A 26,869-nucleotide genomic window follows, 5' to 3' on the forward strand; every position below is an offset into this window, starting at 1 on the left:
TGGTATTGATTTATGTGACCAGAAAGTCTGTCAATCAGAATATGATGAGACGTACTTGATGTAGTGGCAACCTCCAAGTTTTGCTTAGAAGCAAGTACATGGTCTTTTATCCACGAATCAGACACTTGCAATAAAAAATCGTGAAATCAGAGACTTTGTGTTCTGTATTGAAATACTGCCATGTATGGAAAGCACTAAATAATGCACAATGATAGAGGTACATGCAAATCTTTTTTGACCATTTTATCGTTTTTTCTGTATATAGGGTAATACCTCAAAAATTGGTTTGCCTGATCCAATCTGTTCATGTATTTGTTGTAGTCTATTAATACACTTTCAGGTTTTTTTTTATTGTGCATTTGGTTTTTCTACATTTTCTGTGAGTGCCAGTCAAAGTGGCACTATGTACTGTAGAGATCATTCATATCATTTTAGTTTTCGAAGCTCCTGTGTGAATACTTCGCCTTTCTGTTGATGACAAGCTTCAAACACATTGACTCTTGCGCACTTTAATTTTTCAACTCAAATTTTATTTTCAAGTAACTACTTACAAGTTCTGCACTGTTATAATAATTATCCATGTAGAGGTGATGCCACTTTACATAAAAAGGCGTCAATAGTTCAATCACTGTTTTTGCTAAAGGCTGTCCAGCACTGGAATATATCTTGAATGAGGAAACCTATCTCGTACTCAAATCACACAGCATCAGAAAGAGTACGCTATATTTCATAATTTTTGATGGATTGTAAACTTTAAAATTTAACCATCCACGCCACGGTATCATTCCTTTGTCAGTTGAGATGTTTTGACTTAGATTAAAAGTTTCTTTAAACTTTTTGGAAAATTAATCAATTACGAATAGCACTTTGTAAAGCAGGTCGGCATTATCCAGTATATTGTTGTTGTTGTAAAAATGTAAAAATGATAATGTTTGTCTGAACCAGTTGCGGGACATCGTTTTGCGAAATATCGGTGTGCCTATCAATGGATTCGTTGACCAATAATCATCGATCCTTGCTTTTTTTACAAATCCCGTAAGGATAGCAAGCTGAAACCATTTTCTAAGTTTGGGTCCTGTAAGGTCAACAAATCTGGCATTATTTTTATCCAGTTTCTTTCCATTGCAATTTTGACTGTAGTACTCATTGGTTTCGTTGTTAATATATTCAAATAGATCGTTCCCAATATATAATTCTACGATATCCTCAACGCTTTGTGTATCTTTGGGAAATATGTTTGGACCCGGAGATCCTTCAAATTTATTATTGGTCCTCAGTAAATCAAAGTCTGACCACTGTGCACTGTCTTCTTCGTCTGTTTCATCCGAATCAGTTGGCAACAGTAGTGTTTGCGGAATTCTTCTTAGACGAATTTCACTATCTTCTGACGATTCTGCTTCACTTTCATTTTTTTGATATCCAATGTCTTCTTCCCAATCAGTCCAATGTCTTCTTCCCAATCGGCCAAGTCATCCAGAATGTCAGACAAGACATCTGCGTATTCATCATAAATTAGCATATCATCTCTTTCGCCTGCTACGATGAAAGGGCACAAGTACTTACAAAAACAAAAAAACATGTTGACGTGTGTAACTTATTGTTACTTATACAAAACACCAACAGAATTCAAAAGATACTAAAGTGTTGTCACCAGCTACTGCATGATACTATGCTCACAAAACCACTGTGGTGTCACCAGCCACTGAGTGATACTATGCACATGACACCCCTGCGGTGTCGCCGACCATTGACCGCTATTTCGTGCACGACACCACTGTGGTGTTACTGGATGGCATAGTGTTAATATTAATTGTGGTGTAATAGGAGTGTGTGTGTTCAGTGCAGTCAGGATATTGAGATAACTATCTACCTATAGAAGTGTCATGGTACAGCCCCTTCTAAAATTAAGGAATTACAACTTTAAAACATGGTTGCCTGGAGTAATGTGTGGAAAGAATAAGCAAGAAGTGTATGTACATCACCCTTCAGGCTAGAATCTCAAGCAATTTGATGGAATACAGTGAAATAATCGTTTTTCTAAGTGATAATTTTGTCTGATCAGTAATGAGTTAAGTTTGCTTTAGCATAAGGATGTGTTACTGTGGAGTGTTTTTCAGTAAAATCAATGTTGCATTGGATTACGAGAGCAGGTGTTAATTTATTAGATAATCAAGTAATAATAAAATAATGAATAATGTTTAGGTCTTAATGATTAGGGAGCCTGTCTCTACAGTAGGGATATTTTTTGAGAATGCACTCCACTAGCTATCGAGGTAAGAAATGTAAGTAAAATAATGGAGCTGACAGACATGATTGAATAATGAGAAAGATAACTATATACAAACAAATGTGGTTTAACTGCATTAGCTAAATTTTGAACTAGGCAACATTGGGTACTGCAATTCATGACACAGTAGCTGGGAATGAGAGCTTAACAGAACAAGCAATATTTTGGTGAGGTACAAGTCATATAATGCTGCATTATCAGATCTATAGGTTATCTCAAGACTTCTCTTTCTGTTCTGAGTAATTATGAACTTAAAGTGGTAATACTGGGATGAAGAACAGTAATTTTGTTGATTAACTGATAACTATGATGATAGACTGATGTGAACATTCTGAAAGGTCAACTATTTGGTAACATTTTGTGATAATTTAATTTTCTGGGTGAATGACAGTAGTGCTCAGAGTGGAGTAGAGAAGTGGGGCAATGATTTGGTACAACTTCCATCCCCTTAATTTTGATTTTAGTAGTAATTAAACTATGTAACAGTGACTCTATTCTTTTTTCATAATGTAATGATTAGTAAATTTATGCCATTGCACATCTTGAGTATTTTCAAGAGTATAATACGCCTTAACCCATGTAGTAGAAGAAACTGTTAAAAAGATACAATTTTTCAATCTATGCAGTTAATTGATGGAGTTAAGTTTTAATTGTAATTTCAGTAAATTAAACATCGAACAATGTGTAGTTTCAGTGCCTATTATTGTGAATATATATAAGGCCTCGATTTTTGGTCCCGGCCGAGTTTTAGATGCGGAACCCGTAGTGGTTAGATCAACAACAATGCATCAACTTAACTGTGAAATAAGTGTTACACCAATAGGCTGTGTGTTAAAGCAATGACACATCTGTTCAGTTTATTTGAAAGACTGTGAAATGTGTGGTTAGGCTTTTACTGCTCGTAGATGTTCAACAGTAAACTACTGTAGCAGTATGTGGATGTTTGCCTGCAACCTGTTAATGAGGCTTATTGAAAGTTAAACAAAGGTTAACTGGCCATATTAAATGTGTATATTGGGGGGTTGTGAACAGTGAAAGTAAATAACTGTGACATCATTTAAAGTAGTCAGTGCTGAACTTCCAACAACATTATTCAGCCAGTATAGCAACGCAGTACATCAACACCGAGGACAATCAACGAGGAAATAAAGCAGGCAAACATCACATCATCAAACAAATCTTTGGGCTGAGCACAGCTTTACTTAGGTTACACCGTAATAATTTGAACATATAATTACTTCAGAGGCAGTTGCCCTTATCCATTACACACTATGCAAATGCCCAACTCAGCTGCCTTTGCACTTGTCATTACTTCCCACCCTCCCTCTGCTAAAATGCAGAAGTACTCTATGCAAATAGCTAATGATGAGAAGGCAGTCAACAAAAACTCTCAATCTGCAACACCAGCCTCAATTGTACCATGATTGCCAACACTGTCAGATATGGGTGTCTTTTGATATATTTACGCAGTTTCTTTATATTTGTGGTGCTACAAAATGAGCATACAAAGTAAGAATTCAGTGTTTGCTAAGACTAAAATAAATAGAAAGTCTCCTAAAACATTTATGGAATGCTGCTGGATGTTCAAAGTCGTCCAAAGGTGTTTTGGGATTAACTTTGAGTAAGCTGCTTGTTAGAAGATGGAGGATATGTTTCTATCATAATGCAGAGCTTCCAGATTGAAAAATTCCAGAGGAGCCACTGGATTTGAGTAAACACAGTACACACCACAGTTCTTAATATTGAAACTAACTGGAAACTTTTTTACTGAGAAAGTGTCGAGACAGTTGGAAAAATATTTTTCATCTTTCTGCACCATCTGAAACTATTTCAAAAATGTATTACCCACAATTTAAAAACAAAAAGTTTACCACTGCTGCCAAAGAGAAAGGAAGGATTACAAGAACCTACAGGAATGTAATAGCCAAAGAAACGCTGCAGAAATCATGTCACAAGTTTCAAATGATGTTATGATGTAAAAAGTAAATTTTATTTTGAACATGATTTGGGAGGGAAAGGTAATGTGGAATCACAATGAACTGCATGCAAAAAAACTACAGTGGAATTAATTATTTCTCTATTTTTGCTGAAGAAGACATTTTAAAGTCTTATATCATTACCCTGAAATAAAGACAATTTAAGGAGATATAAAGCACCAATATCCTCTCTGTATGCATTGAATGTATTTTCTGTAATGTCAAACAGTGGCAAATCTTAAGAAATCAAACTTTCTAATGGACATTTTTTTTCTTTTTCTTTTTTTAAAAGTTGGTCTGAAAACTAATTTTAAAAGCAAAATTATATTTGCTTGATAAATGACTGCGTATTTGTGCATTAAATGCCAATGAATTTCAAATTTATCTATTATTTGCAATGCTTGTTATTCACAGGTGAATAATAGATGTTTTCATTCATGTGTTGTTGTTGTGGTCTTCAGTCCAGAGACTGGTTTGATGCAGCTCTCCAAGCTACTCTATCCTGTGCAAGCTTTTTCATCTCCCAGTACCTACTGCCACCTACATCCTTCTGAATCTGCTTACTGTATTCATCTCTTCGTCTCCCTCTACGATTTATACCCTCCACGCTGCCCTCCAATGCTAAATTTGTGATCCCTTGATGGCTCAGAACATGTCCTACCAACCGATCCCTTTTTCTAGTCAAGTTGTGCAACAAACTTCTCTTCTTCCCAATCCTATTCAATACTTCCTCATTAGTTATGTGATCTACCCATCTAATCTTCAGCATTCTTCTGTAGCACCACATTTCGAAAGCTTCTATTCTCTTCTTGTTCAAACTAGTTATCGTCCATGTTTCACTCCCATACATGGCTACACTCCATATAAATACTTTCTCAAACGACTTCCTGACACTTAAATCTATACTCGACGTTAACAAATTTCTCTTCTTCAGAAACGCTTTCCTTGCAATTGCAAGTCTACATTTTATATCCTCTCTACTTCGACCATCATCAGTTATTTTGCTCCCCAAATAGCAAGACTCCTTTACTACATTAAGTGTCTCATTTCCTAATCTAATTCCCTCAGCATCACCTGACTTAATTCGACTACATTCCATAATCCACGTTTTGCTTTTGTTGATGTTCATCTTGTATCCTCCTTTCAAGACACTATCCATTCCATTCAACTGCTCTTCCAAGTCCTTTGCTGTCTCTGACAGAATTACAATGTCATCGGCGAACCTCAAAGTTTTTATTTCTTCTCCATGGATTTTAATACCTACTCCAAATTTTTCTTTTGATTTCTTTACTGCTTGTTCAATATACAGATTGAATAACATTGGGGAGGGGCTACAACCCTGTCTCACTCCCTTCCCAACCACTGCTTCCCTTTCATGTCCCTCGACTCTTATTAACTGCCATCTGGTTTCTGTACAAATTGTAAATAGCCTTTCGCTCCCTGTATTTTACCCCTGGCACCTTCAGAATTTGAAAGAGAGTATTCCAGTCTACAAATGCTAGAAACGTAAGTTTGCGTTTCCTTAATCCTCACGTGTTCCGATATTTCTACGGAATCCAAACGGTTCTTCCCCGAGGTCGGCTTCTACTAGTTTTTCCATTTGTCTGTAAAGAATTCGCATCAGTATTTTGCAGCTGTGACTTATTAAACTGATAGTTCAGTAATTTTCACATCTGTCAACACCTGCTTTCTTTGGGATTGGAATTATTATATTCTTCTTGAAGTTTGAGGGTATTTCGCCTGTCTCATACATTTTGCTCACCAGATGGTAGAGTTTTGTCAGGACTGGCTCTCCCAAGGCTGTCAGTAGTTCTAATGGAATGTTGTCTACTCCCGGGGCTTTGTTTTGACTCAGGTCTTTCAGTGCTCTGGCAAACTTTTCACGCAGTATCATATCTCCCATTTCATCTTCATCTACATCCTCTTCCATTTCCAAAATATTGTCCTCAAGTACATCGCCCTTATATAGACCCTCTATATACTCCTTCAACCTTTCTGCTTTCCCTTCTTTGCTTAGAACTGGGTTTCCGTCTGAGCTCTTGATATTCATAGAAGTGGTTCTCTTTTCTCCAAAGGTCTCTTTAATTTTCCTGTAGGCAGTATCTATCTTACCCCTAGAGAGATAAGCCTCTACATCCTTACATTTGTCCTCTAGCCATCCCTCGTTAGCCATTTTGCACTTCCTCTCTATCTTATTTTTGAGACATTTGTATTCCTTTTAGCCTGCTTCATTTAGTGCATTTTTATATTTTCTCCTTTCATCAATTAAATTCAGTATTTCTTCTGTTACCCAAGGATTTCTACTAGCCCTCGTCTTTTTACCTACTTGATCCTCCGCTGCCTTCACTACTTCATCCCTCAAAGCTACCCATTCTTCTTCTACTGTATTTCTTTCCCACATTCCTATCAATTGTTCCCTTATGCTCTCCCTGAAACTCTGTACAACCTCTGGTTCTTTCAGTTTATCCTGGTCCCATCTCCTTAAATCCCCACCTTTTTGCAGTTTCTTCAGTTTCAATCTGCAGTTCATAACCAATAGATTGTGGTCAGAATCCACATCTGCCCCTGGAAATGTCTTACAATTTAAAACCTGGTTCCTAAATCTCTGTCTTACCATTATATAATCTATCTGAAACCTGTCAGTATATCCAGGATTCTTCCATGTATACAACCTTCTTTTATGATTCTTAAACCAAGTGGTAGTTATGATTATGTTGTGCTCTGTGCAAAATTCTACCAGACGGCTTCCTCTTTCATTTCTGTCCCCCAATCCATATTCACCTACTATGTTTCCTTCTCTCCCTTTTCCTACACTCGAATTCCAGTCACCCATGACTATTAAATTTTCGTCTCCCTTCACAATCTGAATAATTTCTTTTATTTCATCATACATTTCTTCAATTTCTTCGTCATCTGCAGAGCTAGTTGGCATATAAACTTGTACTACTGTAGTAGGTGTGGGCTTCGTATCTATCTTGGCCACAATAATGCGTTCACTATGCTGTTTGTAGTAGCTTACCCGCATTCCTATTTTCCTATTCATTATTAAACCTACTCCTGCATTACCCCTATTTGATTTTGTGTTTATAACCCTGTAGTCACCTGACCAGAAGTCTTGTTCATCCTGCCACCGAACTTCACTAATTCCCATTATATCTAACTTTATTTCCCTTTTTAAATTTTCTAACCTACCTTCCCGATTAAGGGATCTGACATTCCACACTCCGATCCGTAGAACGCCAGTTTTCTTTCTCCTGATAATGACATCCTCTTGAGTAGTCCCCGCCCGGAGATCCGAATGGGGGACTATTTTACCTCCGGAATATTTTACCCAAGAGGACGCCATCATCATTTAACCATACAGTAAAGTTGCATGCCCTCGGGAAAAATTACGGCTGTAGTTTCCCCTTGCCTTCAGCTGTTCGCAGTACCAGCACAGCAAGGCCATTATGGTTCATGTTACAAGGCCAGATCAGTCAATCATCCAGACTGTTGCCCCTGCAACTACTGAAAAGGCTGCTGCCCCTCTTCAGGAACCACACGTTTGTCTGGCCTCTCAACAGATACCCCCTCCGTTGTGGTTGCACCTACAGTACGGCTATCTGTATCGCTGAGGCACATAAGACTCCCCAGCAACGGCAAGGTCCATAGTTCATATAAATGAATAATATTTTGAATCAATATTTCTATTTGTTATTCACAAAAAAATGAACAGTAAAAATTATCTTTATTCCTTATTCGTCATTCAGTTAAATTTTGCCCAACTCTTTCTGTTAAGGGAAGCGCAATGCACATGTGCAGGCTGCAAATTCACAGCCTCTGTGCCAGTGAATGCAAGCACGTCATATGTGTGGCCATGGACAAGCATTCACTCAGCTGTGCCAACTGTGTGGTAGAGGACATGCATTCACTCAGCTGTCATTTGGTGAGGTAGCATTCAGCAACTTATACCAGATTATGCGAAGTGTATACATCTCTCCCTAGCACACACACTCAAGATGGGGCACTTACTTGCAGGGCTCTACTAGAGGGATTATTAGCTTAAACAGTTAAAAAATAATAAAAAATGTTTGCAGTGTATGTTTGCTGAAGTGTCAGTATGTAGCCAGACACCCTTCTGAAGTGGCTAATGTAAATGGAGGTTAAGTACAGAAGTATGGATTGAAGACAAGGATTTCTGATCACATGAGTGTCGGGTAAAATCAACAGCAGCAGAAAACAGTGCAACAGGAGTAGGATTCGTTACAGATAGGATGGTAAGGCAGAGAGAGTGTTACTGCGAACAACTCAGTGATGAGGTTGTTCTTATCATAATCGACAGCAAACCAATACCGACAATGATAGTTCATGTGTACATGCCGACATCGCAAGCTGAAGATGAAAAGATAGTGAGAGACATGAGGATATTGAAAGGGTAATACAGTACATAAAGCGAGATGAAAATCTAATAGTCATGGGAGACTGAAGTGCAGTTGTAGGGGAAGGAGTAGAAGAAAAGGTTACAGGAGAATATGGGTTTGGAACAAGGAATGAGAGAGAAGAAAGACTAATTGAGTTCTGTAATAAATTTCAACTAGTAAAACTCTGTTCAAGAATCACAAAAGGAGGAGGCATACTTGGAAATGATTGTGTGATACAAGAAGACTTCCATTAGATTACGTCATGGTCAGACAGAGATTCTGAAATCAGATTCATGATTGTAAGGCTTACCCAGGAGTAGATACAGACTTAGATTACAATGTAGTAGTGATGAAGAGTAGGCTGAAGTTTAAGAGATTAGTCAGAAAGAATCAGTAAGCAAAGAAGTGGGACACAAAAGAATAAAGGAATGACAAGACACAACTGAAGTTCTCGAAAGCTATAGATATAGCAATGAGGAATAGCTCAGTAGGCAGTACAGTTGAAGAGGAATGGAATCCTCTAAAAAGGGCAATCACAGAAGTTGAAAGTAAAACATAGGTACAAAGAAGGTAACTGCAAAGAAACCATGAGTAAAAGAAGAAATACTTCAGTTGATTGATAAAACAAGGAAGTACAAAAATGTCCAGGGAAATTCAGGAATACAGAAATACAAGTCGCTGAATAATGAAATAAATACGAAGTGCAAGGAAACTAAGAAAAAATAGCTGCATGAAAAGTGAAGAAATCGAAAAAGCGATGATTGTTGGAAGGACTGACTCAGCATACAGGAAAGTCGAAACAACCTTCAGTGAAATTAAAAGCAAGGGTGGTAACATTAAGAGTGCAATGGTAATTACCCTGTTAAATGCAGAGGAGAGTGTGGACAGGAAGAAAGACCACAGTGAAGGCCTTTATGAGGGGGAAGATCTGTCTGATGTGATATAAAAAGAAACATGAGTCGATTTAGAAGAGATCGGGGATCCAGTATTACAACCAGAATTTAAAAGATCTTTGGATGACTCAAGATCAACTAAGGCAGAAGAGATAAATAACATTCCATCAGAATTTTCAAAATCATTGGGGGAAGTGGCAACAAAATGATTACTCACGTTGGTGTGTAAAATGTATGAGTCTGGAGATGTACCATCTGCCTTCCAGGAAAATATCATCCACATCATTCCAAAGACTGCATGAGTTGCCAAGTGCCAGAATCATCGCACAATCAGCTTAACAGCCGATTCATCCAAGTTGCTGTCAAGAATAATATGCAGAAGAATGGGAAAGAAAATTGAGGATTTGTTAGATGATAATCAGTTTGGCTGTAGGAAAGGTAAAGGCACCAGAGAGGCAATTCTGATGTTGCAGTTGATAACAGAAGCAAGACTAAAGAAAAATCAAGACGTGTTCAAAGGATTTGTTGACCTGCAAAAAGTTTTCGACAATGTAAAATGGTGCAAGATTTTGAAATTCTGAGAAAAATAGGGGTACACTGTGGGGAGAGACTGGTAATATACAATATATGCAACAGCCAAGAGGGGATAACGAGAGTAGAAGCCCAAGAACGAATTGCTCGGATTAAAAAGGATATAAGCCAGAGATGTAGTCTTTCGCCCCTGCTGTTCAATTTGTACATCGGAGGATCAATGATGGAAATAAAAGAAAGGTTCAGGAGTGGGATTAAAAGCCAGGCGAAAGGATATCAATGATATGATTCGATGAACGGAATGAACAATCTAATGAATACAGAATATGGACTGAGTGTGAATCAAAGAAAGATAAAAGTAATGAGAAGTAGCAGAAATGAGAACAGCAAGAGATTTATCATAAAGACTGATGGTCACGAAGTAGGCAAAGTTAAGGAACTCTGCTACCTAGGTAGCAAAATAACCAATAATGGATTGAGCAAGAGGAATGTCAAAAGCAGACTAGCACTGACCAAGAGAGTCTACTAGTATCAAACATAGGCCTTAATTTTAGGAAGAAATTTTTGAGAATGTAAGTTTGGAGCACAACATTGTATGGCAGTGAAACACGGACTGTGGGAAAACCAGAACAGAAAAGAATTGAAGCATTTGAGATGTGGTGCTACAGATGAAATGTTGAAAATTAGTTGGACTGGTAAGGTAAGGAACGAGGAGCTCCTGCACAGAATTAGAGAGGAAAGGACTATGTGGAAATCACTGATAAGGAGAAGGGATAGGATGATAAGACATCTGTTAAGACATCAGGGAATGACTTCCACTGCACTAGAGGGAGCTGTAGAGGGCAAAAACTGTAGAGGAAGACAGAGATTGGAATACAAGTCAGAATACTGATGGCTCAAAAAGAGAAATGTGGGATACCTAGATATGTTGGAGAGATCCAAACAGCTCATGTGGAGTATCAGACAGACATGTCCCTTGAGTCATGGCATGGGAAATACTCAGCAACTGAGCACTAACTATCCCCAAGGTGGAGAGTTCTTCAATGCCCATCCAAGCACTCAGCCAGTTTGGTGATAGTCATTCCTGTATAAAAGGCTGTGCACTGAACACATATTAGCTGGTAAATAAAATATATTGTTTGCCATGTTGCTCTGTCTCTTATACTGGATTCACCACTGTTGTGCTGGTTCTACAGCAATAATTATTGCAGGGGTAGGAATCTTGCAGTAGGGATATAAGGAGTATGATCTGAGAATGTCATATATGATAAGGTTTGGTAAGGGAGAGATGATCTCATTTCAGGACTTGAATTGGTGGTGGATGAGGGGCACTCTGAATTTTTTTTTAGAATTGAATCTATATTTGTCATATTGTGGATGGAGGAGACTGCCTGGGAAATTTGTTTGTGGACACTATCTGTCTAACAGTTGTAACCACCGTGCACCAAGCTGTTGACATGACATGGACCATGTGATCTAGTCACATTTTTAATGACACTTTTTACTTAACTCGTGAATTGATTATTACTTACTACAAACAAGTACCGCATATTGTGATTTATTTAACAAAACACTGCATCAGTTACTGAATTAATGTGCACACACCTGAAAGCTGCACACTTTAGCAGTGTGTTTCTTCTCGCGAGATTGTGCCGTGATAGAGCAATACTGTGATGGGTCAAATGGCTCTGAGCACTATGGGACTTAACATCAGTGGTCATCAGTCTCCTAGAACTTAGAACTACTTAAACCTAAATAACCTAACACACATATTCATGCCCAAGGAAGGATTTAAACCTGCAAACGTAGCGGTCGCGTGGTTCCAGACTGAAGCGCCTAGAACCGCTTGGCCACACCGGCCGGCCGAGCAATACAGTGAACTTCAGATAGAGCCCACCATGGGCAAGTGCTTATTTAAACCCTGGTGCACTACGTTCATGCTCAGTTATCATGTTATTACTGCTTGTATCTATATTTGCCTTACCTTATTGTGTTCAGTGTATGTTATGGTGATTGGTGTACATGCCGCAGTTTAATAAAGTTGTACTAATATTCTTGGTTGTGTTGTGTGTCCATGTTAAGACACAAGTGACGACGAGTGTGGGATTGATCTCTGCATGGGTTTTCAGCCTCTGGTTCATCCTCCGTTGTGTCTATGATGTCTGACGGTGCCACTGATGGGTTTTTACACTGGCTGGTTGATCAGCAAGGGTTTCTTACTGTGGTATTGCAGCATTTTTCTGTGGGTTTGGGTTGTGCCAATAATTTCAAAACCCACATCACCATGAAACCTTCGGGTAGTCCCTGTTTCTTTCTGATTCACCCGGTGTCAATGGCACTGTGTGACTAAGTCAAGGCGGAGCTTGACTGCCTCACAGCCTCCAGGGTTGTCCAACTGATCACATCCAGTGAATGGGCTCACCCCCTTAATCACTGTTGGGACAGTTACGCCTTTGCTGCAATTTCAAAGTTTCTGTGAATGCCCTATCATTGACACGTATCCCTTGCTGCACACTGATGAACTTTTTTCTCAGCTTGCTGGTGGTCAGTATTTTTCCCAAGATCGACCTCTCCAATGGATATTTGCAGTTTCCCATTGTTGCTGACTCTAAATGGCTCTTCGTTGTTAATGCAACTTTTGGCTTGTATCAATATTTGAGGTTACCATTTGGCATGGCCTGGTGACTTTTCAACTGTTTCTTGAACAACTCATGAGATTTGTGCCTGACTGTGCCAAGTATCTTGATGATATTGTGGTCTCCAGCTTCTCTACTGCTGAATATCTCAACAACTTACATACACCCTTTTCATTGTTACAGGCCACTGGGTTAAAATGCAATTAGGAAAAGTGCCACTTTTTTCAGCCTTCTATCGTTTATCTTGTGTTCGAGGTCTCTAGCGCTGGTATCAAACACCTTCGTCAGAATGCCTCTGCCATTGTGGCTCTTCCGCATCCTATGCAGGTCAAGGAACTCCAGTTTTTTTAAATGTAAGACTGCTTATTATCATCAGTTTTTGCCAGGGCGGCGCCTGTTGCACAACTGTTAACATGGCTTGCTGCGTAAGGGGACGTCTTTCCAATGTTTGCAGGAGTGTGAAATGGCATTTTGCAAACTGAAGTCTATGTTACAATCTGCACCTTGCCTTATAACCCACCAACTGGGTCAATATTTAGTGTTAGCAACAGATGCGTCCTAGCAACAGATGCGTCCAAGCATGGGCTGGGAGCAGTGTAAGCTCCTAAATATTCTGAGGGCTGTGAGTGGCATGTTGTGTACGCGTCAAAGACGCTCATTTCGTCTCAGTCTAGATATGCACAAATAGAGTTTCTTATTTTCCTGTGTGGTGTAAAATTCCATCACATCATGGATCACAAGCCATTAGTTTCACTTTTTAACCCCTCAGAATTGTTGCCAGACAAAGCAACGGATCACCTGCAATGTTGGGTACTGTTCCTCTATTGGTACAACGAGATTCACTTCAGCTCAACATGTGAATGCTGACGCACTGTCCCATCTTCCGCCCATTTTGGACCCAGTTTTTCATTGGGAGGAGTTACTGTTTCCACACTGACATATGCACTCAAACTGTCGACTTTTTTCCAATCACTAGCGCTCGGGTCGTGCAGGCTAGTCCTATCAATCCGATTTTACAAAAAGTGCCACTGTGGCAGCCCTGTCGAAGTTTTTCCCATCCAAGGACTTCCGGAATGTTGCTCTCTGATAATGAACCTCAACTTGTGTGCAGGAGTTTGCCTCCTCCTGTAGTGACCACAGGATTCACCACATTTTCGTCCTGTCCTTCCATATGCAATCCAATGGTGAGGCCAAAAGGTTAGTTCAAGCATTCAAAATGCAAATGAAAAAGTACATGACTCATACCCATCCGACATTGTCTTGGATCAATTTTTGTCTTCCTGTTAGTTCATGCAATTCAGCAACAGCAGCCCCACCAAATTACTCCACAGACATCAACCCTGGATGCTCCTGCAGCCCAGCCAGGGACACCAACCTGTGCAGCTGTCATCCAGTTTCCGGCCTGGGGTGGCTGTCTGGGCAAGCAGGTTTGATTGTTCCCCAAAATGGATCTCCACAATCACCTCGCAATGCCACAGCCACCATATCTATGGAGTTCTTATGGAGGAGGGCCTCTGTGCACATCATTAGGAACAGATGCGCCTGCGTGTGGACAACCAGACAACCATGGCTGGGACACCGACGTTGCCACACCAGTCTGCATCGCTTGATGGATCAACTGATGTGGCTAGGTCCCTGCCACGAAACACGAGGGGGCCCCCGTCACTGGTGGATGAACCTGGTACAGCTTCTCCAATATCGCTACTAGTACTAATGCAGTTGCCGGCCACACTGGAGCCGACTCCTCCATCTCAGTCGCCAACAGTTGGGGGGGGGGGGGGGGGGGCACCATCACTACCACCACCACCACCACCACCACCACCACCACCACCACCACCACCTCCAGGCCCTGGACCTGATGTGGATTTGGAGCTCTCCCTGACATCATCCATCCTGTGGTATGGGTCGACACGAGAAGGTATACTGTGGTGCTAACTGCGCCCCGAGTACTTCTGACATACGTTCCAGTATCAGTACATTATCTCAGTCACAGCCTCACGCAGGAAGACACCACTGACAACTTGTGAATCCGAGCTGTTCCCCAAGGGAAGAGGAATGAAGTAATATATGCACACTTGAAAGCTGCGCTTATTAGCAGTGTGTTGTCATCCGTGACAGTGCACAATGATGGAGAAATACTGTGAACTTTCAATAGAGCCCTCCACAGACAAGTGCATATTTAAACACTGCTGCGCAATGCTCAAGCTGTTATCTTGTTGTTTCTGCTTGCGTACATTTGCCTTATCTTACTGCGTTCAGTGTATGTATGTTGATTGGCATATATGCCACAGTTTAACAAATTTACACTAACATGTTTGGTGTGTCCAAGTTACAACAGTTACATTTTTTCCATACACATTACGATGTACTTCTAAAATTTATCCTCATTATCAAGTGCAAATACAGTAAAAACTTGCTCAAAATGGAATCGTATATGACTAAAATAATCGTCCAACTTAGACAAATTTCCAAACTACACAAAATTCAGTAGTATACATAAAATCTGTCATGTATCATGCACAGAAGTATAAATTTGTAATTATGCACATATTTATGTACCTTCACTCCTTTAGAGTAGGTGTTCATTTACTATATATCTTAGAATAGAACACTACACTATTACACTAGCTGATGAATACTACAGCATTTCTGAATTTTTACTCTAACTTTAAACTCATTTATTGTTGTATTTACAAACATATTATTCTCAGGGTTATCTGCTTTGAATTTCACTTTTTGCCACATACAAAGTAGCGAAAAAAATGTTCTACCCATTCTTGCACTTTACAGCAGTTCCAACAGCTTGGGAGAATGTATGTACTGCAAATTACATACCATAGTTTATGCATGCAATAATTTCTTCGTGTTTATTAATTTTTCTAGGGACATCATATTGCTCTCTTTTTATTCTTCTTCCTCTGTTTCTTCCTGATCATCATCTTTATTGGGAATTTCTACTAAATATGTAGCTGAAGTAAAATTGGAGCAAGCTGACAGAAAGTTATCATTTCAAATTCAATCATCTGCACTACATGAAATGTTTCACATTTTAGGTCATTCAGAAATTGCTGCTGCATTTTCTTGAGCTTTGATGGCAACAGAAGCATTTTGTTCTTGACCTCTAAAACCTGCTTTGTTGAAAAGCTTGGTAATAGTTTTGGGTTTTATTCCCCTTACTGCCAAGTCAACACAATTTACTGCATCCAGGACAGAAACTGACCATGCGAGGGCAAATGCACTTTCACCTTCTTCAACACCACGAATCAGAGATTGGACCAGTAACTGCCTATAAAGAGACTTGAATGTTTAAATAACCTCCTAGTCTATGGGCTGTGTGAGGCTGGTTGAACCTGGTGGAGTCGAAGCCAATTTCAAATTTGATAACTCGACTGATGGGTGTCAGGTTGCATTGTCTAGCAAACCAGAACTTGATAATTTCCTTTTTTCATTCTGGCAGTGAAATCTTTCATATGAGCACTCTTCTCCTTCTACACCTATTTATTGCTTTGCCATGTGACTGGAAGCTTCTAGCATCTATGTTTGTTATTTCAAAAAGTTTTGCTGCCTTTCCACTCACCTATGGTTTCTCCATTTCACGTAACATGTTTCCACACAGCAGTAGAATGAGTATTTCCTTGACCATTTTTATGTGATAAGAACAGTCCCATTTCATCAGCATTGAATACGTTTTTCGGTTCGTAATTCACAATTAGATAGGATAGTATTGTCTTCCATTCTGTTGCTCCATTTTCCTGAACATCCTTAGCTTCCCCACACACTTCACTTTGAAACATTCCAGCCATCCTTAGATGACTTATCTCTATATTTCCAAACTCTTAAATTACTTTCACAGCCTCACTCTGCAACATGGTGAGAGGATCTTTGACTATCTTGCATCTTCAGCGGAGCAAATGCTGACTAACTCTCGACAAGATCCTTTTTTGTTTTGCATCACACTATTCTACTACAGGAGTAGCAACATTCCTCACATACAGAATAAAAATTTATTATTTCTTCAGAAACACAGACGAATACAGACATGCAGGACTGACCAGTCTTGTTCTCACAGCAGAAGACAATTGAATTTTCCGTTGACATTCTTGTCAGCTATACATTCCGGCCTTCAGTACTCCTTGGGAACTGCGCATGGCCTGGGGTCTCTTTGCTGCTACTTGGGACGACATCACGGGCAGCTCGACTGCTCTTGGCATCATATGTAGCTCGAAAGGAATACCTCAGACAAGAATACAACAACCACAGACTGTGAAATCAAAATAAAAATAATTATCTCCTTAAGAAGAAACACTCTAATTCTCAGCTCTTTCTGCCTGTTCATTTACTTGAAGGCACAGAACATGGATATGAAACTAACATATGTAAGGGAGACTTTGAACCCTTAGAGTGAGTCCAGACAAAGGAAAGTTTTTTGCCGATGCATGTATGAACCATTCCCACACTATCTCATTAATTTCTTCATTTCCAATCTTCTTTGCCGTTCTTTTCATTTGCTTGTTCCCATCATCCATTCATCAAGTATATTATCCTTTTTCTTGAAGTACCATAAATTTTTGTTTACCACATTTGAAAAATATAATTATTTCGCACACAGAGAGTGTCTTTCTCACTCGCCTTGGTTACCTTAATCATTTTATCAAATGCTAGTGACACATATGCATTTAAGGTGCTACTAGTCAACTTGTAGAAAATAGTACAGGTAGGGTATTTCTTAGGAATGCTTGACCTTGCAGGGTAAAACTATAGTTTATGGCAATAACACCTACCTCTTTCACTGCACAGATTATGTTCATAGGTAAGCAACAGAGCTCCAATTAACGCCCATGTGCATCAATAATAATGGAAAACAACAAATGCCTACAAACAGAGGACTCTCAAATGAAATGTACCAACACAGCACTAGCATGTTCATTGTTGCACAAAACAGTGTAGTTTGATGCCCATAGCTGCAGCATCACACTTTGACAAACCTCTTTGTTTTTGGTTTTCACTGCTTAACAGCATTGTCAGGACCGTACAGTCTGTGTTAAAAGTAGCATCTTTGTAGAGTTATGAATAACTAATATATAGCACAATGAAATTGTATTGTATAAGCTGTATAAGAATTGTTGTGTTGTGGTCTTCAGTCCTGAGGCTGATTTGATGCAGCTCTCCATGCTACTCTATCCTGTGCAAGCTTCTTCATCTCCCAGTACCTACTGCCACGTACATCCTTCTGAATCTGCTTACTGTATTTATCTCTTGGTCTCCCTGTATGACTTTTACCCTCCACGCTGCCCTCCAATACTAAACTGGTGATCCCTCGATGTCTCAGAACATGTCCTACCAACCAATCCCTTCTTCTATTCAAGTTGTGCCACAAGCTCCTCTTCTCCCCAATTCTATTCAATACCTCCTCATTAGTTATGTGATCTACCCATCCAATCTTCAGCATTCTTCTATAGCACCACATTTCAAAAGCTTCTATTCTCTTCTTGTCCAAACTATTTATCGTCCACGTTTCACTTCCATACATGGCTACACTCCATACAAACACTTTATAAAAGACTTCCTGACATTTAAATCTATACTCAATGTTAACAAATTTTTCTTCTTCAGAAATGCTTTCCTTGCAATTGCCAGTCTACATTTTATATCCTCTCTACTTCGACCATCATCAGTTATTTTGCTCCCCAAATAGCAAAACTCCTTTACTACTTTAAGTGTCTCATTTCCTAATCTAATTCCCTCAGCATCACCCGACTTAATTCGACTACATTCCATAATCCACGTTTTGCTTTTGTTGATGTTCATCTTATATCCTCCTTTCAAGACACTGTCCATTCCGTTCAACTGCTCTTCCAAGTCCCTTGCTGTCTCTGACAGAATTACAATATCATCAGCGAACCTCAAAGTTTTTATTTCTTCTCCATGGATTTTAATACCTACTCCAAATTTTTCTTTTGTTTCCTTTATTGCTTGCTCAATATACAGATTGAATAACATTGGGGAGAGGCTACAACCCTGTCTCACTCCCTTCCCAACCACTGCTTCCCTTTCATGTCCCTCGACTCTTATAACTGCCATCTGGTTTCTGTACAAATTGTAAATAGCCTTTCGCTCCCTGTATTTTACCCCTGCACCTTCAGAATTTGAAAGAGAGTATTCCAATCAACATTGTCAAAAGCTTTCTCTAAGTCTACAAATGCTAGAAACATAGGTTTGCCTTTCCTTAATCTTTCTTCTAAGATAAGTCGTAGGGTCAGTATTGCCTCAAGTGTTCCAACATTTCTACGGAATCCAAACTGATCTTCCCCGAGGTCGGCTTCTACCAGTTTTTCCATTCACCTGTAAAGAATTCGCATTAGTATTTTGCAGCTATGACTTATTAAACTGATAGTTCAGTAATTTTCGCATCTTTCAACACCTGTTTTCTTTGGGATTGGTATTATTAAATTCTTCCTGAAGTTTGAGGGTATTTCGCCTGTCTCATACATCTTGCTCACCAGACGGTAGAGTTTTGTTAGGCCTGGCTCTCCCAAGGCTGCCATTAGTTCTAATGGGATGTTGTCTACTCCCGGGGCCTTGTTTCAACTTAGGTGTTTCAGTGCTCTGTCAAACTCTTCACGCAGTATCATCTCTCCCATTTCATCTTCATCTACATCCTCTTCCATTTCCATAATATTGTCCTCAAGTACATCGCCCCTGTATAGACCCTCCATATACTCCTTCCACCTTCCTGCTTTCCCTTCTTTGCTTAGAACTGGGTTTCCATCTGAGCTTTTGATATTCATACAAGTGGTTCTCTTTTCTCCAAAGGTCTCTTTAATTTTCCTGTAGGCAGTATCTATCTTACACCTAGAGAGATAATCCTCTCCATCCTTACATTTGTCCTCTAGCCATCCCTGCTTAGCCATTTTGCACTTCCTGTCACTATCATTTTTGAGACGTTAGTATTTCTTCATTTAGTGCATTTTTATATTTTCTACTTTCATCAATTAAATTCAACATTTCTTCTGTTACCCAAGGATTTCTACTAGCCCTCGTCTTTTTACCTATTTGATCGTCTGCTGCCTTCACTATTTCATCCCTCAAAGCTACTCATTCTTCTTCTACTGTATTTCTTTCCCTCATTCCTGTCAATTGTTCCCTTATGCTCTCCCTGAAACTCTGTACAACCTCTGGTTCTTTCAGTTTATCCTGGTCCCATCTCCTTAAATTCCCACCTTTTTGCAGTTTCTTCAGTTTTAATCTACAGTTCATAACCAATAGATTGTGGTCAGAGTCCACATCTGCAACTGGAAATGTCTTACAATTTAAAACCTGGTTCCTAAATCTCTGTCTTACCATTATATAATCTATCTGATACCTTTTAGTATCTCCAGGATTCTTCCATGTATACAACCTTCTTTTATGATTCTTGAACCAAGTGTTAGCTATGATTAAGTTGTGCTCTGTGCAAAATTCTACCAGGCGGCTTCCTCTTTCGTTTCTTACCCCCAATCCATATTCACCTACTACGTTTCCTTCTCTCCGTTTTCCTACTGACGAATTCCAGTCACCCATGATTATTAAATTTTTGTCTCCCTTCACTACCTGAATAATTTCTTTTATTTCATCATACATTTCTTCAATTTCTTTGTCATCTGCAGCGATAGTTTGGCATATAAACTTGTACTACTGTAGTAGGCGTGGGCTTCGTTTCTATCTTGGCCACAATAATGCGTTCACTATGATGATTGTAGTAGCTTACCCGTACACCTATTTTCCTATTCATTATTAAACCTACTCCTCGGTTACCCCTATTTGATTTTGTGTTTATAACCCTGTAGTCACCTGACCAGAAGTCTTGTTCATCCTGCCACCGAACTTCACTAATTCCCATTATATCTAACTTTATTTCCCTTTTTAAATTTTCTAACCTACCTTCCCGATTAAGGGATCTGACATTCCACACTCCGATCCGTAGAATGCCAGTTTTCTTTCTCCTGATAATGACATCCTCTTGAGTAGTCCCCGCCCGGAGATCCGAATGGGGGACTATTTTACCTCCGGAATATTTTACCCAAGAGGACGCCATCATCATTTAACCATACAGTAAAGCTGCATGCCCTCGGGAAAAATTACGGCTGTAGTTTCCCCTTGCCTTCAGCCGTTTGCAGTACCAGCACAGCAAGGCCGTTTTGGTTAATGTTACAAGGCCAGTTCAGTCAATCATCCAGACCGTTGCCCCTGCAACTACTGAAAAGGCTGCTGCCCCTCTTCAGGAAACACACGTTTGTCTGGCCTCTCAACAGATACCCCTCCATTGTGGTTGCACCTATCTGTATCGTTGAGGCACGCAAGCCTCCCCACCAACGGCAAGGTCCATGATTCATTGGGGGGGGGGGGGGGGGGGGGGGGGGGGGGTCCATTATAGAATGAAATATTAATTACGTCTTAAAATTCACATTCTGTTTCTGTGTTAGTACATTCCGCTTTACACAAAAACGAATTAGCATATAAATTTTTATTGAATGCATTAGGACTGAAATATTTGCACAATTTGTGCCAATTTCCTAATTACGAATGCTCCACTTTGATCAAGTTTTACTGTAGTTCATTTATGCTTTATGTCATGTTTGTGTTATTGTTGTTCTCCTCCTCTTGCACTGCTGAACGCCACATATGCAAACATCACATAAAACATCAATGTAAATATTTCTAACTGATAAGGAGAATAAATTCTCGAAACGTGTCGTGCTGTGCATGAGAAAATGTAATTAGTGCATTGTTATACTGGCTAACTCATGAAAGACAGTGCTCAAAAACGTCAATTATGATGGATGAAATTAAGGTATCACATATTACTCAACCAACAATGTAACTAATTACTTTAAAATATTAAAAGTTTTAGTAAGCAAGCACACATTCTTGCACTTCACCGATTTCTCTTTTGATTGAAAAAGTAAAACTTTAAAAAATATATAAATCTCCACAAAGAGCAGGTATACAGCAATCAGTTACACTGTTTTTGATGAAATGAGCTATGGGTTAGTATCTTACCGGAGTCCAGTACAGTAGCTGGCGGTGTCATAGCAGATGACACACAGTCATTCCCAAGAGAAAATCGCCCATGTATCTGAAATTCCAATACATTCTATGTAAAATATGACTCAAAGCTCTACCCTTTTTGTCATCTCATCAATACATTACAAAACTCTGGCTATCAAAGAACATGATACTTCTATTACCTTGTAACCTACAATATTTTAATGCTGGCAATACTATTCTGGTGATAGTACAATTGTTTATTTACATCTAGTCCACAAAATATAATCAGAAATTAAACTTAGCTGAAACAAAAGTCAGACATATCAGTGGTATCCAAAATTATGTATTTGATGGAAGTAACTTTTTTCCTTATTTTTTATTTTATCAAACCAAAAATTCAATTGAGTAAACTAATAGTACTTACTTTCAGGTGGTAAAATTACAAGCACTTTAATAATAATAATAATAATAATAATAATAATAATAATAATAAGAAGAAGAAGAAGAAGAAGAAGAAGGTTAAATTTTTAAGTGTTTGTGTCTCCTATGTGTCCTGGTAATTTTACAGATTTTTTCCTTTTTTATCATCTGCTGCACCAGCTTTTCAAATTACGCTAAAATGCAAATGGGATTATGTTACTATTTCATCTTTTACAAACGTGACAATTCCATTGTCTTTTGTTCTCTTTAAGTATCAAATACTTGCTACATCTCACAGTGAAATAATGACAAGGATACATTGAGTTATTACGCATTGTTAAGCTTAACATCATGAAAGCTAATCATTGGATATGAAATCCTGAGAAACAAGTTGTTACAATGTAAACTACATGTGCTACAACAGTGTTATATTAAGTGTTTTGGTAACTCTCATAATCTTATTGCAACACTTCGATCATGAATATACAAACATTACTGCCTTATAAATTCATAGCTGAAAGACACTTACCATAGCAAAGTTTGTCTGTGAATTATCACAGAAATCTACAGGCATTAATTTCTTTGAATCTAACGTGTCTGTCTGCATATGGCTGAGAAATGCACGTATCTTTCTCAGCATGAACTCAGGTGCCTCAAAGCCTTTCAGTTCGTGCAGCAATAAGTTTGGGCTGTTTCTGAGATCAAAGAAATAAATTTTGAGTAATTAAACTCATTACATAATTATTATGAAGAATGGATTATAAATACATATCAAAAACAATAATACAATGTTATGTTATATTAAATAAATAAATAAATCTACTAACTGTATACACACAGACAATGGTGATTTGAATCCTTATGGAAACCATTATATATCTCAGTCATTATAAGATTAAATGAAAGCAACTTTATGACTCTTGCACACTGAAAGTAATATCAAAGGACTCAAACAAACTGCAAAAACTGAGACAACTGAAAACCACGGTCTTGCAGTTTTCTAACACAACTACATTTCAGTAGGCAGCTTAATGGCATTTATGTGTTTCCAAATATTATTTACAGGACAAGTAAAGCACATGTCTAACAGGCACCGCAGGGCTGAGATATATACAAATTTATGTTGAAAACAGTACCTTGGGAAAAGGCTGACAACCGTAGTGAGACTGTGGACAGTCTGGTTAGTGGTTTCTCAAAGACTTGGGGGATATTGGTGTTGGTGGCAGGATGTTTGTAACATTATAGCACAGAAGTGACTTTTTTTTAAATATTTCTAACAATGGAAATGCCAGGTAACATTTTCCTCAAATATCATATAATTTTGCACTAGCAAAAACATTTTTTTTTTTTTTTTAACTCTGAAATTTATACCTGTGAGTGATACAAAATATGTTTCGTAATTTGTGATTGATATGTATCTTGTAAATTTAATCTTAATAATTTTTGTAATTTCACATGAATTATTATTACACTGGGTCACAGTATAGGAAGTTGATGTTTTATACTTTTGCAGAAAGTAAACTGTAACAGTGCCTCTGGGCATTGCTTTTTACATCAGAGTGCACAAACTGGGCATTCCAGTACTAGTCACAATACAGCATGGATGGATGTATCTCAGGGAAGACAAGAAATTGGTCCATGTGAGGGCAAATAACTTTTCACAAGACACAATGGAAGAGACGTAAATGGGTAGATAAATTGAGCACCAAATAACCTCAAGATCCTGGCTCACACTTGTATGCAATTAACAACTGGAGCTACTGATACACTGTCATAGACTTCGAAATTGTCGTCTCAGTAGTATTAAAGACCTGGATGACTGTTCACATTAGATTAGCTTAGAACTTTTCTAAAGCAAATCCAGTGAATTTTAGTGAAAACTAAATAATAATCCTAGTTATGTAAAATTCTGATTCCCAGATCTTGTCACTAATCCCAGTCATTGTTAACTAGACAGGATCCTGCACCGTTCCTATTGTAATATAAAAAGAGTGTCAATAATCTTTTAAAAAATAAATACCGGTACATTACAGAATTTATGCCACATTATCTTGTTGGAAAATATTCTATATTTTTCAGTAACAGATCCTAAACAAGTCAGCCAATCTGTTCAATATATCAATCATGGGCAGTATAAATAATTACAGTTAGAATGAAAGTAACAGTAAAATAATTTAAGTGAAATTAATAACAGCAAACTGTAACAATAATTTTTGCACTTTTCATATATTAAGATTTAATTTGTGGAAGTGCTTTCTGTTTTCTGCTTGGTGGATTGTATTTTGTCATTGCAACTCAATTAATTTACATTACTTTTACTTCTGGCAAACACTTCCAAATTATTTTAAATACTGGAATTCTACAATCTTTATGTGGGAAGTTAATGAGTTTTGCCAGTGTAGATAAATGTTACTGTAACACAATTTTGTTTGCAACAGGGAGCTCACCATTTAACCATTTCCATAATTACTATTTGCATCTTTGTGGAGTTTATTACATTTCATTTTCTGTAGCAACTTAAAAGGGCCACTAACATTTCTCTTTGTTATTCTGCAACGTGATTCTGTTAATTCTGTGTGCAAAATAATTTCTTTAGCACACATTTGCTAAGACAAGTCATGCGATATTTACTGTTCTGGCAAACAACTGGTTAACGAACACAGTTTGTCCAACTTGAGTGGTGACCAAATGTTGAAATAATTTCATTGATTTGTTGTGGTTTACTCAAAATGTCATATGTTTCGTTTTCTTTGTTGTGTGATTTGCATACTTTAAAATCATCATCCAAAATTTACTTAACAAAGAAAGTATAGCAAGTTATTTGTAAAGGTAACTTCCTGTACACTTCCCCAGCTATTGTGTTAGTAATTCAGCAAATAATTACCTTAATTTTCTGTACCGATTAGGTTCAAGTGATCATGACCATTTGCATAGACAATTAGAGGGGGAGATGTTACAAGCCGAGTAGATAGACTGGTTTAACTTCTGCACAGGAAGTTGAACAGTTAGAGCGGAGAAAAATTAGGAAGATTACAAGGAGAAAAGGGGAGGAGGGAATGGTGCAATGTACATGTCCTGTGAGGAAAGTTGACAGGCTTTCTCCCCCCCCCCCCCCCCCAAATGGTGCAGTGTCAGCTTCTATAGTCACTTAGTCACTTGCAACTGAGGATAGTTTTTGGGCCATTGATCACAACCACACATTTACAGTTTGGCAAACTATTTTCTCACTATGTGTGATTCCCAAGACATGCAGCTGCAGCAAAAAATCTTTCTACACTGTAGTGTTCCCATACACCAAAATATTATTCAGAACATCAACAGCAGACTCAAGTAACAAGTTTCATATTCCATGAAAATGCTACTCAATTTTCTTATCAGATAGTTTCAGTGTAGTGTTCATCTCTCTTTTCTTACAGTAGTCCTCAGCCTGCTTACAAATCCAGAGAAGCAAGCTAGTCAATTGCCCAAAGACCTGCAACTCTACAGTACGGTTTAATGATGACAGCTTCCTCTTGGATAAAATATTCTATAGGTAAAATAGTACCCCAGTAAGATCTCAACTCTTGTAACATGGTGTTACAGAAGAGTGTTTAACATTTAAAGTTGATGAGACAACTAATGCAGAGGCATTGAATCGAACTGGGGAAGAGAAAGTTGATGAAAAGAAGGATTGGCTGATAGGAACCACCCTGAGGCATCAAGGGATTGTCAGTTTGGTAATAAAAGAAAGTGTAGAGGATAACAATTGTAAAGGGAGACCAAGGGTTGGATACAGTAAGCAGACCCAAATAGACGTACAGCGCAGTAGTGAAACAGTTTTGTAGAGACTTGCAAAGACTGACTAGCTAGCCACAAGACTGGTCTGATACAGTTCTCTATGTTAATCTATCTCATGCAGCTCTTTTTATGCCTGCTTAACTAATGTACTTTGAATCCATTTGAATGTGCTTACTGTATTCAAAACTCTCTCCCCCTCTACACAGTATAAGCCTTCCTTTAGTCAAGTTGCACAGCAGATTTCTTTTTCTCTCAATTTGACTCAGTATGTCTCCATTAGTTATTTTATCTACCAGCAAATTACATTACAAGAGCTTCTATTCTCTCCTAGTTTCTACAGTTTACAACCCACATTTGATATGATAATAAACAGTTTCGTAAAAGACTTCCAAACACTTAAATTTACATTCATTGCCAAAATATTTCTCTTTTATGGAATGCTAATCTTGTTGTACACAATCTATATCCAACATCCTCTTTACTTCTACCTTCACCAGTTATACTGCTGCACCAATAGTAAAACAGATACACTTATTTTAGCCTCTCATTTCCCAAACTAATTCCTTCAAGCACAATTGACTTAACCTGACTAAATTCCAGTATCTTCTTTGGTACTCTCTTCGAGGCCATCATCCCTTTTCTTGCCTTTGTCTCTCAACAACTTCACTGTAGGTGAGTCCCTTTCCTCCTGGGGTCTGAATGACCTGTCCTTCCTTTGTAACATACCCCAATCAATCCCTCACTCCTACACAAAGAAGGAATTATTAAGACTGAAAGCTAGTATCCTGTTGTGTATTTTTTACCAGTGGTGCCATAATTTCACCTTCTGCAGGTAACTTCTGCCCTAGCTCTTTTCAAAATACTCTCCATTCCATTCAACCAATCCTGCAGTTCTTTACTGCCTCTGACAGAATTACACTAT

The 26,869-nt window shown here is 38.5% G+C and overlaps 1 protein-coding gene across 1 annotated transcript in view; it reads right to left on the reverse strand.

The window, feature by feature from the left end:
- The window catches only part of LOC124550704 (deoxynucleotidyltransferase terminal-interacting protein 1), a 128,565-nt gene that overhangs the window by 16,655 nt on the left and 85,041 nt on the right, over positions 1–26,869 (reverse strand). The window contains exons 6-7 of the mRNA XM_047125430.1: positions 22,700–22,865; positions 21,763–21,838 (exon numbers count right to left, since the gene is read on the reverse strand). Coding sequence (XP_046981386.1) covers positions 21,763–21,838; positions 22,700–22,865 — 242 coding nt within the window. The remainder of the gene's footprint in view (positions 1–21,762; positions 21,839–22,699; positions 22,866–26,869) is intronic.

This window comes from Schistocerca americana, chromosome 1 (assembly GCF_021461395.2).
Source record: "Schistocerca americana isolate TAMUIC-IGC-003095 chromosome 1, iqSchAmer2.1, whole genome shotgun sequence".
NCBI lineage: Eukaryota > Metazoa > Arthropoda > Insecta > Orthoptera > Acrididae > Schistocerca > Schistocerca americana.